This window comes from Petaurus breviceps, unplaced genomic scaffold (genome assembly GCF_028583685.1).
Source record: "Petaurus breviceps papuanus isolate PSGF00001 unplaced genomic scaffold, PetGlider_PUasm1.0 187, whole genome shotgun sequence".
In the NCBI taxonomy this organism is placed as follows: domain Eukaryota; kingdom Metazoa; phylum Chordata; class Mammalia; order Diprotodontia; family Petauridae; genus Petaurus; species Petaurus breviceps.
The window spans coordinates 26,927,758-26,947,765 of NW_027185799.1; the positions used below are offsets into that span (position 1 = coordinate 26,927,758).

Sequence of the window (20,008 nt, forward strand, 5' to 3'; positions counted from 1 at the left end):
GGGTAGGAGGACAGGGTGACTGTATTCAAGTATTTGAAGGACTCTCATGCAAAAGAGGAACTGGTCTCACTCTAGTTGGTTCTGTGAGACAAAACTAGGCAGTATAGCAGGAGGTTGTAGAGAGGAAGATTTTAGCTTGATATAAGAAGACATTGACCAATTCCTAGATAGATTTAGCCACTAACAACAGGAAAGACAACATTTCCCAGAAACTCTTAGCTAGAAAATATTTGATATCCTTGGAAGAGACATGACAAAGATGATATTGATTTAAAGTACAGCTGTGTGATAGCATGATCTTTATAGCATATATAGTATATATGAAAAAAGTTGAGCTACCTAGTATATGTGAAACTGAGTGAAATACATGTATGCAGGTATAGTTTTAAAATAGATCTGTCCAGGAAAGATACTTAAACAGCCAGCCCAAGTTAAAAACAAATTGTTACACTGAGTGATCATTTTGGTATCTCAAGCAGAGAAAAAGATTAAGCCATCCTTAGGAAGGATAACAAATTGGAAAAAAAAATTGGAGAAATGGGATAAGGGAAACTGTTTGCCCATATGACAATTTTATATCTGATGACCCAGGAACTACATTATGTGGAAAATATAAAAAAAATTTGTAAAGACCATTAAGCAATGTGAAACTAAATGGAAAGCCTATGTAACTTGGGCTTCATGAAAAGCATATATTGGTAGAAAAGGATTATTAACTCATTTCAAGAAAGATTGTACATCTTTGTAAGAAGCAAAAACAGTAGGAAAATGAAAAAAAAGGAAAGGAAACAATAGCGCAATTATTAGATAAAAATTATTGGGAGATTATTTCAATAAATATGATGAAGCTATCTAACAATATAGTTAGAAACTAGATTATGATTTGGAAGATGAAAATAAAGTTGAGAAATTATAAGAAGTGGACCTAACAAGAGAGTGAGTTGCTAAATCAATATTAATTTGTGACACAGGCAGTTTGAGTTATATGTGATATGTATCAGTTAGAAAAATGGAATGGAAAAATCCAAGACAGGATGGATTTAAAAAACAGAATTGACTAGGATTAAATATAATTTTTGAAAGAGCATACTATGGATTTGAAACTTAAGAATTAAAGAGAAAGATAGGGCCTTATGTTATACATTGGAACATAGGATAAATGTAAGACAGAAATAGAGGTCCTTCCAGTTCTAGTGCTTATGAACTAAACATTTTTTACAAAAGCTGCAGAAGCTTAGGCACAGAGTGGTTAAATGACTTGCCCAAGTTACCACAGTTGAGAATTTGAAACCAGGTCTCCTGACTACTGTTTCTTCTAAACCACACCATTGTGCCTAAGCAGATATATTATAGAATATAAAATTACATATATATATATATGCATGTGTGTATGTATTTGTAATATATGTTATTTATGTGTATGTGTGTGTGTATATATATATATATATATATACACACACACACACACACACATACAAACATATTTAAATAATTCCATGGAGTAGGAGGACCAGGGAGGCATTTTTTAATGATAGAGAAAAGGAATTATATTAAGTAATAGGTTTGCAACAATCAGTTTGGGAATTTCCTTTATTTTAAATATGGCATTATAGAAGGTGCTGGACTCTAAATCCAATACTTGGAATTTATAAAATGGGACACTTGAATCATTCTTTGTCACTGGTGCCTTGATCTGAATTGGGTATGATTTGCATCCATTCTGAGAGCCATCACTGCCTATGCTGTAGTATACCTTCATGATTCCAGGGGCAAGGGCTGATTTATATAATTTTCTGGCCACGGATCCTTTATTTTGTACGTTTTTTGTCTTCTACTTTTATTTTTAGAGGGAACATTGCTGGCCTACTATGAAGAAAACACTCGGGATTTTTTGTTCCCTGAACCCAGGCTGACTCCTCTGTATCCTGGGGTAGACCGAGAAGTGCTGATGAAGACACCTCTAGGCTTCCCAGTAAGTTATCTGTGCCCACCCACCTCTTGCTGTGTAAGTAAAATTTAGGATCTATCCATTTTCATCTCTGTTCTGATAATGGTTTGCTGCAGGATCTTTGGCAGACCACTTTATATTGAGGAGCAGAATCCATTTCTTTTTAGGGGTATAACTCAGCAGAGTTGGTTAACTCATTGACTATTAGGCATTTAGGATATCAAACAGCACCCATACCCACTGCTGAACTGAGACATGAAACTCTTCTCTACCTATGTGAGGCCATTCCGTTGGAATGGGTATAAAGTTTTATTTTTTTATTTCTCTCAGTAGATTTTAAAAAAAGCATGGGAAGAGCCTGAAGCCATCAGCAGAAGGCAATTGATTTGACATGAACAAATGCCACTTCACATTTTGTTGTATTTTTAGCATTTCAAAGTGCTTTCACATTTATGATCTCATTTTAACCTGATAGTACCTTTCTGAGGTAGGAAGGGGAGTTATTATTATCCCATTTTATAGGTAGGGAAAACTAAGGAGAATTTCCTGCTCCAAGAAGCTTTCCCTGATTTACCCAGCTAAAAATAGATTAGTTTTTCTTAAAATTTTTTGTCTAGATCTCTCTTTTGCCCTTACCTTACTCTCCCTTCTATTGTACTTGTATTATATTTTCTTGTATTACACTGTGTACATGGTATATCAGCCCCTATAAGCTCATTGAGGGCAAGGACCACATAATTTTTCATCACTGTGTCTCTAACACTTTGCATAGGACCTTCCATGTGGAAAGTGCTTAATAACTATTTGTTGATGCTAATGCCTTAGGTTGAGACAAGAATATTAAGGTTTGCATATTATATGAACCACATCTGGAGTCTGATTTTTATCGACTGTTGTGATGGTTCTATAATCATTGTGATGTCTTTGTTAACTTCTTATAGTTAATAAATTTTTACTGCAGTTAGCTCCTTTAAAGGACTTCTCCATTGCCTCGTTGCAGTATGGTGGGGACCCTGAGCCATGGAGAGTCAGTGGAAAAGAAGTTTTGGCAGTCTCTACTAAGCTGGAAAGGCCTTGATTGTCATCCCAGTAATAGATTATGCCCTACTGTCCAAGGAAAACAACTAAATATGGAGAGCCTTATTTCCAACAGGTTGACCTAGTTTAGGTGATAATTTCTTTGACCACAGTAACCCAGAAAAAAAAGAAAAATATGAAATGTTCTGCAATTCCATGTGGTTCCCTCCATTTTAACAATAATGGTTGCTAAATAGTGGGAAAGTGGGCAGAGGAGCTGTCCAATAGATGTTAATTTAAGAATTGGTGCTTTGGTGAAATCTGGGTTCGATGACTAGCAAGTAAGTTGGTGTCCTACTGGTGAAACTGAACTACATCAATTTTGACCTTCTCACTGTAAATTAAACCAGACGACATAAAAAAGGCACAGCAAAATAAAAAGGATGGATTACAGTTTGTTCTCAAAAGACTTGTAAAGGAGTTGGCAGGGTTTATGTTTCATTGCATGTGCAAAAAAAGCAGCTGTTTCTCCTTGCAGTATCCTGATAAGCATAAATGAAAAGACCACCATGAAGTTGATGCAGTTTTTCATTCTAATATCTGTGGTAGAGGATGAGGAAGAGAAATTCTACAAAGAACTTGGCAAGATCTTCCCAAACAAGTTGGCATATACTATGTTACTTGACAACTTTAGTGTAAAGGCAGGCAAAGGGAAGAATAACAAAAGCCATGTTGGGAAACACAGTTTGGAATTTTTAAAAATCAAGAGAAGGAAGCTTATAGAATACTTAGAAATTGTCATGCTATCATAAATACTTTCAGGGGAGTTGGAAAGCGCTACACAGTATGAGCACCAAACATTGTAATTAGAAATGAAATTCACTATCTTAACAGAAAATGGTTGCTTATAGTATGGTAGTCATTTCCAAATCGACTATCTGGGTGCAATTGGACCAATTAAGATAGACTTCAAAGTCAAAACCAAATTAAAAGATGAAATGAGTATCAGAAAAAAGTGTCCAATTAGCAGCTCCCAACTTGACCTATTTAAGCAGGCTGCTGATTTTGAAAAGTAGGAAAAGGGATGAAGGTCAGGCATTAAGTCAATAAACATTTATGGTGGCACAGTAGATAGATTGCTGGGAATGGAGTCAGGAAGATTCATCTTCCTGAGTTCAGATATGGCCTCAGACAAGTGTCTGTGACCGTGGGCAAGTCACTTAACCCTATTTGCCACAGTTTTCTCATTTATAAAATGAGCTAGAGAAGGAAATGGCAAATCACTCCAGTACTTTCTCTGCTGGTAGGTAACATTTTCCATTGTGAGTCTTTTGGAATTGTATTAGATCATTATATTGCTGAGAAAAGCTAAGTCTAATCAAAGTTGGTCATTTCACAGTGTTGCATTTTGCTGTGTACATTGTTCTTCTGGTTCTGTGCTAGCAGCCATCCTGGGTATACCACTGTGCTTGACACTACAACATTTTGCATTTCATAATGTTCTCTATCTTTTGTTTGGTCATAAATTCTTCCCTTCTCCATAGATTTGACAGATAAGCCATTCCTTACTCTCCTAATTTGCATTTGGTATCAAACTTTATGTCTAAATCATGTACCCATTTTGACTTTATCTTGATATATGGTGTAAGATGTTGGTCTATGCCTAGTTTCTGCCATACTATTTTCTAGTTTTCCTGACAGTTTTTGTCAAATAGTGAAATCCCAGAAATTAGAGTCTTTGGATTTAACAAATAGTAGATTACTATAGTTGTTGACTGCTGTGTCTTGTGTACCTAACCTATTCCATTGAGGTATCACTCTGTTTCTTAGCTAGTACCAAATAGTTTTGATGGTTGCTGCTTTATAATACAGTTTTAGATCTGGTATGGCTAGGCCACCTTCCCTAACATTTGTTTTTATTAATGCCCTTGATATTCTTGACCTTTAGTTCTTCCAGATGAAATTTTTTATTTTTTCTAGCTCTATAAAATAATTTTGGTAGTTTGATTGGTGTGAATAAGTAAGTTAATTTAGGTAGAATTATCATTTTTTTTATGTTAACTCAGCCTACCAATGAGCAACTGATATTTTCTCAGTTATTTAGATCTGATTTTATTTGTGTGAAAAGTGTTTTGGAATTGTGTTCATATGGTTCCTGGGTTTGTCTTGGCAGGTAGACTCCCAAATATCTCATATTTTCCCCCCCATAAAACCAGTTCTTAGTTTTATTAGTTCAATAATTTTCTTAATTTCAATTTTATTAAAATCTCTCCTTTGATTTTTAGAATTTCTGCTTTGATATTTAATTGGGGATTTTTAATTTGTTCTTTTTCTAGCTTTTTAGTTGCATGTCCAATTCAGTGATCTCTTCTTTCTCTATTTTATTCATGTAAACTATTAGAGATATAAAATTTCCCCTAAGACCTGCTCTGGCTGTATCCCATAAGTTTTGATATATTGTCTCATTATTGTTGCTTGGAGGAAATTATTGATTGTTTCAATGATTTGTTTAATATATTAAGTGAATGCTTTTCAGATCATGATGCAATAAAAGTTACATGCAATAAATAGGAATGGATGCTACTTTGTCAAAAATGATTTTGAGTAGATATGAGAAAGTAAATCTTCATATTGTTTAGATATGATAAAATGTAAATATGTGGTCTTAAAGTTCTATTTAAACATTTAATGGCAGTTAGTGGGGTTTGCTATTAAAGTGATAAAAAGGGTACTAGATTTAGTTAGGGAACCTGGCTTTGAGACTGTGCTTAGCCTCTGATGGGCTATCAATCAATCAATCAACAAGCATTCATTAAAGCAACTACTATGCTCCAGGTCCTATGCAAGGCACAGAGACAAAAAAATGGAGTAATTCCTGCCCTTAAGAAGCATATATTCAAGAAGTGGTCCAATGGAGAGAGTGTTGGACATCGAGTCCAGAGGACTCAAATTCAAATCCATCCTCATTTGCTCATTTGTGACCCTGGATAAATCACTTTACTTCTGTCTGCCCCATATTCCTCATCTATAAAGTGAAAATAATAATAGCACTTCCCTCCTAGCACTGTTGTGAGAATAAAATGGAATAACACTTGTAAAGTTCTTTGTAAATCTTAAAGCACTAGGTAAATAAATATACATAGGTAAAGCACTATGTAAATGTTAGTTGTCGATTTACAAAATGTGTACAGGTGCTTTATTTTGCCAGGGGGAGGCACTAGCAGTTGGAGGTATTGGAAAAGATTTCATGTAGATGGTAGTATTTGACCTGAGCTTTGAACTGAACTAAGGATTCTAAGTGACAGAAGTGAGAAGAGAAGGACATTTTAGGTACGCAGGGGCAACCTGTGCAAAGGTATAGAGACAGAATATGGATGTTTTGTGTATGAGAAACAGTTTGTCCAGTTTGACTGGACAGAAGAATGTGGGGGGTTGGGTGGGAAGGGGATGTAAAATAAAGCTAAAAAGGTAGGTTGGAATCAGGTTGTGAAGTGCTTTACCAAACAGAGGAATTTATATTTGATTCCAGAAATAATAGGGAGCCAGTGGAGTATATTGAGCAGGGCAGTAACATGGTCAATCTGTGCTTTAGGAATATCATTTGGTAGCTCTGAGGAGAATGGATTGAAACCAGGAGAGACTTGCAGCAGGTAGATCATTTAGGGGTCTATTGCAGGCAAGAGGACATGAAGATCTAAGTAGTTGCTGTGTGAATAGAAACAAGGGGATGGATAGGAGAATGGTTGTGGAGGTAGAATTGACAATATTTAGGAAATGATTTTCTTCTTCCTACCCATAGGTAGACATAATTTAAGGGATCTTTGCTTATCCTCCATAGCTTCTGATCACTCAAGATCCAAGAATAAGAATCCTTCTTAGGACAGTCCCACAGGAGCCAACCTAAAGAGAAACAAGCAAGGGCCATTTGAGGAAGGGATTTTAGACACCAGAGGTGCAGAATTTCTTTTGATAGAAGGTCTTGTTTGATAATGTACTGGTTAAGGAGGAGCTTCATGTTCCTGCTTTGTAATAAATTCCCTTAGAAAGCCAAGAAAGATGGTGAATGAGATACTAGCATTAAAGAAGTCCATGGTGCTGGCTTATATAATCTTTGTATGCCTATAGCAGGAAGCCATGGTTAATGAGAATATGGCTCCAGCTACATCCCCTGAAAGATTACTTTCCCACTGGTGTTTATGCTCTTGATCACTTTGTGGTTCTTCACTGTGATGACTGGATCTATTGACTATAGTTTCCTGGAAAGCATGGTTATAGCAAAGTGTGTATGTTTTTGTTTACTTCTTCCTCCAGGGCTCCAGGACATTTCCTTGTAGGTATAGCCATGAATCTGAATCTCTGAGGTTGATGCCTTAAAGAGGGGCTAAAGACAATAATTGGACCTAGCTTTGGAAAATAAAAACAAGGAAGATTAGCTGGAACTGTAATGCCCTGAAAGTAATGGTGAGGCCTTCAGATATCAGAGAATGATGGCAAGGTGTACCTAGAAGAAACACAGACATGTATTTACTATAACTACATAAACAGTAATACAACTATATAGATCGACATATATGTATAAGACATTATTCAGTATTCAGAAAATGTCTTTTAATTGTACTGAGTTTCTTTTTTTTAAAGGAGATGGACCTCTTCTAGTTATACTGCAAAAGGGTTTTTTGGCAGGCAGGTTGACCACTTCATTAAATAATTTGTTTTTATCTCTTCCAGCCCTATATTCTGAGAGAGAGACAGAGAGACAGAGACAGAGAGAGAGAGACAGAGAGACAGAGACAGAGAGAGAGACAGAGGGAGAGAGAGAGACAGACAGAGAGACACAGAGAGAGAGACAGAGAGATGGAGAGAGGGAGAGAGACAGACAGAGAGAGAGACAGAGAGAGAGACAGAGAGACAGAGAGAGAGAGACAGAGAGACAGAGAGACAGAGACAGAGAGAGAGAGACAGAGGGAGAGAGAGAGACAGACAGAGAGACACAGAGAGATGGAGAGAGGGAGAGAGACAGACAGAGAGAGAGACAGAGAGAGAGAGAGAGAGAGAGAGAGAGAGAGAGAGAGAGAGAGAGAGAGAGAGAGATTTTCTTTGAAAGATAATGAATGAACAAGGGGGAATCTTCCTCCCTGGTCTCATAGGTGTTCCTGTTTCATGGAAGAGCTGTTCTCAGTACTGGCATACAAATCAAGCCTATTCTCTCAGGCATAATCTTTGAGTTGCTGGAATAATTGTCAAGTTGTTGGGTGTTCTATGTGGAAGCAAAAGCACTTGTGTTTGCTTTTCATCCCAGGCATTAGAGCCGGAGAGTACCTGTTACTTCATTTTACATTGCCCTGGGAGGTCAGTAAAGAATAGTTTCAGTATGATAAAAAATATGATAAAAGATGCATTTATTAAGCACCCCCTGTGTGTACAACACTGTAAAAGGTGCAGGAAGAGATACAAAGCTAAGTCACATTTTCTAGCTTCAAGGAGTTTATAATCTAGTAAGAGGAACACACACATAGCAGATAGCTATAGTACACAACATTACAGGATAAGGCATTTGAATTGAAAAAAAAAACTCCCAACAAGTTTCTTTGTGAGATCTGAAGACAAAGGTTGTTATTAATGGGGCAGAGGGGGAATAAGGGAAGACTTCATGGGGATAGTGACATTTGAGCTAGACTTTAAAGGACGAGTAGAAGTTCAGAAAGGGAGGGTGGAAATTTCAGGCACAGGGATAACATGAGCAAAGGCAGATGTAGGAGAGTGTAAGCCATGTTCAGGGAATAGAATTAGGTTGGGGTTCCAGTTAGGTTAGATTGTAGAAAACACATTTTGAGACTGAATGTGGGATTTTAGATAGCAATAATGGAATTAATGGGTTATCGACGAGACAGAATGGAACTTCTGTTATTTTACCATTTTAGAATAAGAGAGAGTAGATATAGAACACATATTTCCATTGGTTTCATTTGTTCCTTTTTTCTCTTTTAAGGGCATCTCTCCAAAAATAGAGTTTTCTACGAGGACAGCCATCAAAGAACTCACTTGTCCATTAAAAAGATTTTTTGTAAGTATAGTTAACAAAAATGCTATTTCTCTTTGTTTGCAACTAGTATTTGTTTGACTTAGAGTGAAATTTAAAGTGTTTTAGTCAAATTTCAGTTTTGAATCAACAAAGTGCTCCAGTGAAGTTCAAATCTTTATACAAAATATTTGTCCAACCTCAATATCAAAACAACAGTGAGGCCTCCTTCAGAATTATTCTGAATTTTTAGTTTAGTTCACTTGACTAGAGCAAGGTATCAATGAGGTCAAAGTTATATGATCCTTGAATATATAACTACTTGTGCTTTATTCTTGTCCACAAGTCCTGATGAACTAGCTTGTAAATCTTCAAGTGGTTATAAGGCAAACTGTGTGAAGAGTGGGTGGAGGAACACAGATTTATCACCATTCCTGGCCAACCAAAGTAGTTTATGTCAGCTGATAGTTGTAATAACTAGTCATCCATGCAGGCACAAGAAAACCAGTGAATAATTTTAAGGTATTAATTAAACCTTAGGAAATTATAATTATAGAGTTAATTATAGGCCTTGGGGAAATATATATACACATGTTCATATATATTATATATATAATTATATATAATTAAAAAATGTAAATGACTTGTTTCATTAACTAGTTTTAGTGGTTGAAAGAATGCAGAAAACTAAGATAGATTTTACTTCATTTAGGCAATGCCAAGAAAAATAAAAATAAATTGTCTGAAGACAAATTAAATTTATAACAAAAAATAATAACTCTTCCCACTAAAATAAAGTGTCACAAAGTAGATCATGAAGTAAAACTCATCTATATCTTGCACACAGAAAACACATTTAATGCAAAAATATAGTGCTAAATTAAAGTGAAGAGGTGGCTCTAAACCATATTATTTACCTACAATTAAAAAGTGGATGAGTGGCAAAAATGATATTTGATAAACAGAATTCAAACCAATAGACATTAAAAGACAGCTAAAGGCATCATGTCATAGTGAAAAGAAAATATGTAATGTGTAGATATGTAACAAATTATGTTTTGCATGTACCAAACAAGTTGGCAATTAAATTTATAAAAGATAAATAAATAAAAGAAGAAATTGACAAAAGTATAATAATAATAGGAGACTTCAATGCTTCATTATCAGATTTTGATAAATTAAATAAAAAGATTAACAATAAAGGAATCAGGTCTAATTTGCTAACTTAGTAAAATAAAATTAAAAATATTTGGAGAGAACTAAATGGAAGAATTGGTTAATAAACACAAAAATTGATAATATAATAGGCTGCAGAGAAGTTCTACATTAATTTTTCAAAAAACAAAGTATATAGGCTACCTTGTCAGACCATAATGAAATAGAATTAGAACGATAAAAAATTTTAAAATTAAATGAAAAGTGAAAAACAATCTATTATTTTGGCTTAAAGATGAAATAAGAAAAATGATACCAGAATGTTTAAAAGCCTGGCAACAATAATAACACATTTCAAAATCTTATTTAATTTTTCTTCTGTACCTGAATTTTTACATTTCAGTCTTGTTTTGGAGAGTGTCTCAGTTGTTCCAAATTTCCTGCTGTTTTGTTAGACTTACTGTCTTTTTTTCCTTGAAACTTCTAATTTCTATCCCTTTTTTTGATGTGTAATTCTTTTACTGTTTGACTGAAATATTCTCATATTCTTGGAACTACTTCATTGTCCTTTATGGGACTTCATATAATTTACTATGATATTTTCATCTTCTTTAGAAGCCAGTGTAGTATGGTGACTAGAGAATTGTCTAGGAACACCTAAGTTCAAATGTAACACACATGCTGACTCTGTGACCCAGGGCAAGCCATTTAACCTTTCAGTCGTCTTTAATTCATTAAGACTATACAGTGTAGAGAAAGGGCTGACATACATTGGTAGAAGGGGTTTCCTTATCCAAAAGTTCCAATACCAATAAAATCACAGGTCCTCTCCTTATATTTGTCATATTTTATCTGTCTCTTTGAGGCTGACCTTGTGGCATATGACTGCAATCACTACTATGGGGTAGGCTGAAGGTGATGGATCTTGAACTTAGGAATTTTGGGTTGCAGGAGGGCTCGGCTTTTTGTGAGGAAGCTGTATGTACAGGGTGTCCCAAAAGTCTTCTTGCAGTTTTAAACTTTAACAAGTTAAAACTACAAGAAGGCTTTTGGGACACTTTGTAAATGTGAGTTATAATTATCATATTACAAATACTGGTGATACTAGAATTTGACCAAATTGTCCTTAGAAAACAAGAATTGGGTTAAAAAATACTCCTTTAGAAGTTCATAGAATAATAGGATTTACTGCCTTAAGAAATTTTAGAGGTCATTTTACCCAAACTTTTTCCTCTTCCCATTTGATTTTTATTATTTAAAAAAATTCAATTTTAGGTTATTTTCAGCTCCAGATTCTTTCCTTTCTCCTAATCCTTCCCTGTGCATTGAGAAGGCAAGAAATACAAACCCTGTTACAAATATGAAGTCATGTATATATGAGTAAAGTAAAGATTAGAGAGAGGTCACGTAGATAGAGAGGAAGTAAAAGGAAGTAGCCAGGATTCAAACCTGACTTTAAATGAAAGGTGAGGCTAATCTCAACTCCTTAACTTGTATTTAGATTGTGGGTTTCAACCCTTTTTTCTCTTTATCTTTTTTTTACAATATATATTTTTTACAGGAAGAAAGATTGCGACAATTGAGGCCTGCCTCTGCTTCATGTTTTAAACGGGCCCTCAGTCCTCATTTACAGAACTTAAGAGCCGTGACGGAGAATACTTGTGAGAAGCTCAGCAAAAGCTTAAGGTCTCGTTCTCCATCACCACACATGACCCGGCGCCTTTGCCAGGAGGAGCGGCCAGTGCGACCAAACCCTGGATCTCGTGGTTTCAAACCCCCATCAGAAATCAAGCCTCCATTTGTAGTTAGACATGTAAGCCTTAATACCATGCTTCGCAGACCTTTGGAATGGGTGGGAACAGTGAGAAGGTGGGTGGGAGAGAGGGACTCTTGTTGCAAAAATAAATAAATGAATACATATATTAACAGTGGGAATTAAAGAAAGGCCTGAAGTTGTGTAGTATATCCGTCCATGTCTTTATGCAAACATTTGGATATTGGGTGTTATGGAGGCAAAATTTTTAGGTATCATTAAATTTTTCACTTTTCTCCTAGGGAAAAAGTAGGGAACCTGTGACTTCAAAGCCATATGTGGCTTCCTAGGTCCCCAAGTGCAACCCTTTGACTGGATCTAGATTTCACAGGTTAGTTTGGATTCAGTCAAAAGACCATATTTCAGTCAAAAGACCTAGAAGGCCATAGGTAGCCTCGAAGCCGCAGGTTCCCCACCCCTGTCCTAAGGTTTCAAATAGCACTTCCATTGAAGTTTTATTCCTACTTGTAGAGTGGGGACAGTAATGGTCTAGCATTGAAATTTGTCCATCAGAAAGGCTCTTCATGAGTCCCTTGACTTTTTTTTAGTCAAAATTCATAAGGCAGTTACATAAGCCTCTCCATGGTGGAGAGAGTCCCCTCATCTACAAAGTCATGCATTGTAAGCTGAATGGGGTTATTTCTGTGTCCCCTGTGCTGCTCAGAGCAGGCATAACCTTTAATGCCGAGAGGGACCTGAGCCTTTTATTTTTATGGATCAGAAAACCCAGATGGGCAAAATGAGCCATAGGAGGTCACTCAGGTTGTAAATAGCAGATCCTTTGTGATCTACTCTTGGAAGCCTTTCCAGAAAACAATAAGGTGAATTCTGTAGAGCATTCAGTGATCCTCACTCATATTTTTCAATTTGATTAAATAAACATTTATTAAGCCCAAACTATGTGCAAGACAAGTGGCTGCATGAGGTTGTGGATAGAGAGACAGCCTTGAGGTTGGGAAGGCATAGGTTCAAGTCAGAGCTCTAATATTTCCTGATTGTGGGACTCCAGGCAAGGCTCTTAATCTTAACACTCTGATAATAGACTATATAATAAAACTACTAATAATAACTGACTTTTACATATCACTTTTCAGTTTTTCATGGCATGTTACAAACATGACCTCATTGAAGTTTTGTTGTTTTTTGTTGTTTGGTCATTTTCAGTGGTGTCTGACTCTTCATTTGAAGTAACTGTTAACAACTATTATTATTCCTTTTTATAGATTAAGAAACTGAGTTTTAGGTTAGTGTCTTACCCATGATGAAACAGCAGAGGTAGAACATAAGTCCAGGTCTTCTGACTCAAAATTTAGTACTCTATCTACTATGCCATGCTGCCTAAGAAAAAACATTTACTAAAACTTAAAATGTCATATAAATGTGAATTGTTATTAGTACGCATATCTTATTTTGTTCTGATTCTTTGAGAATTAGCTATCTGGGTATTGAGTTTATGTGTGATAAGTCTCTGTTATCCAGAATATTCAGAAGGTGGATAGGAGACCTTGAAATAAGTAGACAGAAATAGACTGTTCATGGGCTAGAGGGAATATTTTCATTTGGAATGGAAGCTTTGCCAGTTTCGAAGAGAACTCCCTTCAAGTGGTTGCTCAGTAGTAATTGCTGAGCTGAGACCCCAAAATGAGGAAATAATGAACTGGGCTTAATCATAACATCGTGAATCCATTTCCTCTTAGCTATAGAATGATTTCAGTTTGCCAAAAAGTATTGGGTTAATTTAATCACTCAAATTCTTTCAGCTGATTTTATAGTTTTTCTTTAAAAGAAACTGTTTAAAAAAGACTTGGTGTTTAATTTTTTTTAAAAAAATGTCATTCTTCTCCCTCAGATTACTTTCTCTACCCCTCCCAGAAAGCTATCCCAAATAAAAATATTTTTTAAAAGACTAAAATAAGAAGAGGAAAAAAATAAGTAATACATTGAAAGAGTCTGAAAATATGAACAATGTGCCACACTTGTGAATCTCCTGTTTTTGTAGAGGGGAAGGATAGGGGTGTCTTCTTATACTTTTATTTTTGAAGTTATGTTCATTTTTTTCAATTTTGCAACATTCGCTTTTGATTGTGTGTTTGTATTTGTGTGTGTGTTTCTTTCCATTTACATTGTTGTAGTTTTGTAAGCCTTGTTTTCTTGGCCCTGCTTACTTTATTCTACACCATTTTATATAGCTTTTTCCTTGCTTCTCTGTAGTTATCATATTTGTAATTTCTTACAGCATAGTAATATTTCATTCATATTCCACAATACTGCTTTGACTGTATCCCAAAAATTTTGGTATGTTGTCTCATTGTTTTCATTTTTAAAAATATATTCTCTGTTGTTTCTATGATTTATTCATTGGCCACCAGTTCTTTGAAATTCAATTATTTAATTTCCATTTAAATTTGGATTTTTTTCTTCAAATGTCCATTATTGATTATAGCCTTCTGGTCAATAAACGACATGTTTATTATTTCTGCTTTTAAAATTATATTTATAAAGTTTTTATACCTTAGTATATGATCAGTTTTTGTAAAGATACTTTATACCTCTGAGAAATATAAGTATATATGTAAATTTGTAATATTATATACAGCATCTATATATGTACGTTTGTTCCTTTTTATTCCTGTGCATTAATCACCAGAAATCCTTTATATATAACTTTTCTAAAATCCTATTCAAGTCCCTAATTTCTTTCTTCTATATATGTATTTTTTAGATTTGTCTAGGTCTGAAAGGGACACATGAGATTCTCAACTACAGAATTTCTATTGTACTTGGGAGTATATCTACCAAGGCACACATAGGAACTATATGAATACAATTACAAAATAATCTTTATGGTAATAAAGACAGAAATAAATAAAGGAATAATTGCTTATGGTCAGACCAAGCCAATATAATGCAAATGACAATGTATTTAATGTATATACATATGTATATACACATACATTTTAATGTACATGTATATATGTGTATGTTCATGCATATTTATACATGTGTGTATATATGTATGTTTATATTTAAAATGTGTGTGCATATGCTATATACATACATCTACACAGTTAGGTGTCTCAGTGGATAGAGTGCTGGGCCTGAAGTCAGGAAGACTCTTCCTGAGTTCAAATCTGGTCTCAGACACTTTTATTGACTGTGTAACCCTGAGCATGTCAGTTAGCCCTGTTTTCCTGAGTTTCCTCATCTGTAAAATGAGCTGGAGAAGGAAATGGCTGCTCAAAAATATGTAGAAAATGTCTTTTCCATTTGGACCCTGGAGGAGGACATTCTCCCAGAAAATGTCAAAAATCTTTGGCAGGCATACATCTCTCTGTTTTATGACTTGCTTAACATTAATAATCAGTGGGTTGTTGAATAAAGTTATCTCCATAATTGCTTTTAAGAAGAAATCTTTTCTGATTTTGACATACTCATGAGTGATTCCTTGAAGGAGAGCCTTTAAAAATCACATTTTGTTCTATTGAATCATATTCTTTTCTTTCTTTTATTGCACCCAACAAATTATAAACACAATGGAATTTTATATTTTTTGTGCCTTTCAATCAATTGTATGATTGTAAAGATGTGGCCAGTTAAAATTATTTTACAAAAGTCTACCTGTTTACTTCTCATATTTTCTCCAAGGTTATATATTTCCATGCATGTATAGATGATTCCTATAAAAAATATATATAGTTGAGAAAGTATCTATAGGAATAAGTAGTAATTAATATCCTTGATTCCTTTTTTTAGGGTGATATTGCTGTATGTTATTTCCTTCCAATTTTTTGAATATATTCTCCTGGATTATTTTATAAAAATATTCTCTCAGTGCTTTCAAGGTTGATCAACTCCAGCTAATTTCTGAACTAGTTACCCAGTCATTTCCTGCTGATATGGAGTTAAATTCATTTCTGGATATACTGTTTTGCATCATGTCCAGCACCTTCCAGCTTGAGTCTGGAAGAAAGTATTCATGATATTTAGCAGTGTTTAGTGTAGTCTATACAAGCCTTTGCTGCTTTTATTTCCTCTAACACTGAGATTGATTTTCCAAATTATATTTATACATTCTTCCCCATGCTCTCCATTTTGAAGTGACTAGGTTTCCAGGTATGTGGTTGTCTTGTTTTGGAGGATCTTGTCAAGTTCTGTATTTATTCGCTTCATATTTATGCATCTATTTTTTATATATGTACCCTTCTTTATCTTTATTAGAATGTAAACTCACTGAGAGTAGGGATTGTTTCATTCTTTGAACTTGTGCCCCTGAGTGCTTGGCACATAGTGGGTGCTTATGTTTACATGTAGATTGATTGGTTCATTAATATAATTTCCCTCCCTCTTCATTCTTTTTTTTTTTTTTGGAGGGCAATTGGGATTAAGTGACTTGCTCAAGGTCACATGGCTAGTTTTTTTTTTTTTTGTGTGTGTTAAGTGTCTGAGGCCGTATTTGAACTCAGGTCCTCCTGGCTCTATTCACTGCGCCACCTAGCCTCCCTCCTCTTCATTCTTGATGGACATATATTGGTGTAGATCAGTTAGTCAAATCATAAACATTAAATGCTCGCTATGTGTCCAGTGCTGTGCTGGGCACTGGAATTGCAATATTCTTCATGATGATCTTTTTTGTTTGTGCTTATTATGAACAATGTAAGAGAAGATGACCAAGTAAGATAATTCAATAAACTCTGGTGGCACCCTATTGCCTCTAGGATCAAATACAAAATTCTCTGTTCATTGTTCAAAGCCCTTCATAACTTTGCCTTGTCCTACTTGGCTAGTCTTCTTACACCTTACTCCTCACCATGTACTCCTTAATCCAGTGATCTGGTCTCTTTGCTGTTCCACAAACACTTCATCTCTTGGGTCCAGGCATTTTCTCTGATTGTCCCCCATATCTGAGGTGCTTTCCTTCCTCATTTCTGCCTAATGTCTTCCTTGTCTTCCTTTATCTTGTGCAGGAAGCCTTTCCCAAACTTTCTTAATTCTAGTACCTCCTCTCTTAATTTTTTCCTACTTAACTTATACGTTGCTTGTTTGTACATGTTTATTTGCTTCTTGTTTCCCCCTTAGATTGTGAGTTCCATCTTTTGCCCCTTTTTGTATACTCATTGCTTAGCATAAAGCCTGCCACATAATAGATACTTGATAAATAAACATTTATTTATTTATTGACTGCCTGGTTGACCAATTGAAACACCTCATGAAACTAGATTTTTAAAATTGCTTTTGGATACATGAAAAAGATGAACTTTTTTGTGTGATTTTCTAAGGAGAACTTGATTCATCCTTCTATTTAGCTGCAACTTCTTTTTGTCTTTTTCCTGTTATCATAATATTGATAATACTGTGGTTTGACTCTTCTAATACTATGTCACATTTGTTGTTCGTGGTATAAAGCTCTCATTCATTAGAATAACTATGGTTATTATTTCTAGATGTCTAAAAACTATGTGATTCTTAATGCCCCATGATTCTCATTCTGCCACATTATCACCAAGATTGCAAAAATAGAAAGTAACAGTACAGGACCAGGGAATATGTTGTATTTTGATTTGTTTCATGGGCTGTTTCATTAGGCTATCACCTAATGTCCAACCTACTGGAAGTGAGCCTTTTATACTTGATTAGGTTGATCTTTGGAAACAGACTTACCCTTTCACACAGGAATATGCTTGTAGTTTTTATAGGATGGATTAACCTTTTATAGTTTATATTCCTCTGGCATAGTTTTTGTTAATCCAAGATTGTCTCCACTGTATGACAAGTCATCACAGTAGAACTGCATTATATACATATTAACATAACTAAAAATATCTAAAATGCTTTGCAACCTTCTCCTCTTTAGTGTTTACAGGAATCTGGGTTGAGAGAAAGGCAATAAAGGAAACAGGCAAAATGATTAAACAAGTTCTGGTGGTATAAGAGGTTGGGGCTACCGAGATGCACTTATATTGTAATACTTCTGCATTTCTGGGCTGAGAAGTAGGAAGGGTTTAAGGTTTAGTTTTGTTTAGAGGGTAAAAGATGATTCTAGATGAAGAGAACATGGGCCTAAAAAGGACCAAATTTGGGTTCCTGGATGGAGATTAGGATTCTGCATCCTTTGGCAGAAAAACAATGATCACCTGTATAGGTATTGAAAATCACCTACTGGGGGGAATAGGTGGCTCTGTGAATAAAGCACCTGCCCTGGAGTCAGGAGGACCTGAGTTCAAATCTGACCTCAGACAGTTAACACTAGCCATGTGACCTTGGGCAAGTCACTTAACCCCAATTTCTCTGCTCCCCCCCCAAAAAGCAAAAAAATCACCTCCCTATGTCTCCTTTCACCCTCACCCTCTTTTATAGCCTTTCCACTATTCCTTGAAGGATGTTGCAGATCTTTCCTAGGAATCTAACCAGTTGTTATTGTGAAAATAACATTTGCAAGTACAAGGAAAAATTGCCAGTGAAACTGTTTCCTCAGTCTCCAAAATGTCTCTTTTACTTGAATTGTTTTTTTTTCTGCTGTGAATTTTCATACAAATGAACAAGGGAAAAGGAGGAAGCCTTAGTTTTCAAGTTGGGTAAAAGAGAAGTATGTGTCAGGCTTATCTTGGAAGAACAAGATTTCCTAGCCCATTCTCTGCTACTGGCATCATGTCAAGATTTCATGGAATACTAAATTTTGTTTCATGTCATTACTTTTAGGTAGACAGTTCAAAGCCTTTTGGTGAACAAATTCCTTTAAAACCACACACTCAAAAGTCCAGGAAAAAAGCCAACTTAACATGCTTTGATTTTCCGCTGAAAAGAGGTACTTTGATTTCTTCTCTTTTCCTCCTGTAATGTGTCTAATGGGATTCATACTTCATACTGCTATGTAGATTTTAATACTGTGGAAGCCCAAGTTACTTTATAAATTATGGGCTCAATTATCACCCAGGGGAGCTTTATGGAATTCATAGGTAAAGGATTCTCCTAGATAAATGACAAATAATAATTCCTATTTCTAAAATGTGTATGCATGTATCCATATAAGTACTACATGAATTGTCTAAATAGGGCTTGTAGAAGGCATTGGTGGATTTTATCTGAGGTCTGGACTGCCCTTGAGGAGAGGAGGAAAGTGGACAGCTGGGGACAAGGAAAGGAGGAGAGAAGGGACAGGCAAGCCCACCAGCCTGGGTATTCTTTTATCCGGTTTACCAGACTAGAAGTACATCAATCTGCTCCCTAAATACTGTTGGTCTAGGAGGAAAATATGAGAGATTCCATATGAAAAGTTATTTTCCTGGTTGCTCTTAATGGAAAAGGGTTAGCTCAAACTTGTATCTGCAGGCTTAGCTCTCCAAGAAACTCTAGTTGCATAAAAACCCATCACAAACAGTGAAGAACAAGTACATTTATTTATCCAAACAGATAAGAAACAGAAATGGGAGAAATTATGTAGCTATGCCAGAAAATATGCAGAATATATGAACATTTAAGATGGGAATAAGATGAGATCTCAGTTCACGCAAGAGAAAAGCCCTAATCTCACTCAAGGGGAAATTTCCAGAAGATTCTGTGGAGACAACCTACAAATCAGGGATATTTAGAGTAATCTGCTTCCCCAAGATGTCTACAGATTCCAAAGTCTGTCTCTTTCTCTGTACATGTCTGGAGTTGATCCCCAAGAAAGTCTGCAGTTATCCATGTTTCCTTTCAGAGAAGGAATGGATGTCTCCCTTTTCCAATAGCCTTGCATGGGGCAGGTAGATGGCAAAGTGAATAGAGCACTGGCCTTGGAGTCAGGAGGACCTGAGTTCAAATCTGAGCTCAGACACTTAACATTTACTAGCCATGTGACCTTGGGCAAGTCACTTAACCCCAATTGCCCTGCCTTCTCCCTCCAAAAAGCAAAAACAAAACAAAACAAAAATTAATAGCCTTGCACCAACTCTACCCCTCATGAAGATATACTGCATTGTATCAGCAACCTCTCCTTTCCTTCGATCTATATTCACTGTCTGCAGCCTCCATGCTCCCTACGTGGGATGCTCCTCCCTCATCCAGGTTGAGTGGGAGT

The 20,008-nt window shown here is 35.6% G+C and overlaps 1 protein-coding gene across 1 annotated transcript in view; it reads left to right on the top strand.

The window, feature by feature from the left end:
• SPATA6L (spermatogenesis associated 6 like) overlaps window positions 1–20,008 on the top strand; it is a 77,727-nt gene that overhangs the window by 41,251 nt on the left and 16,468 nt on the right. The window contains exons 5-8 of the mRNA XM_069090788.1: window positions 1,848–1,972; window positions 8,955–9,029; window positions 11,701–11,952; window positions 18,649–18,754. Of these exons, the coding sequence (XP_068946889.1) occupies window positions 1,848–1,972; window positions 8,955–9,029; window positions 11,701–11,952; window positions 18,649–18,754 (558 nt within the window). The remainder of the gene's footprint in view (window positions 1–1,847; window positions 1,973–8,954; window positions 9,030–11,700; window positions 11,953–18,648; window positions 18,755–20,008) is intronic.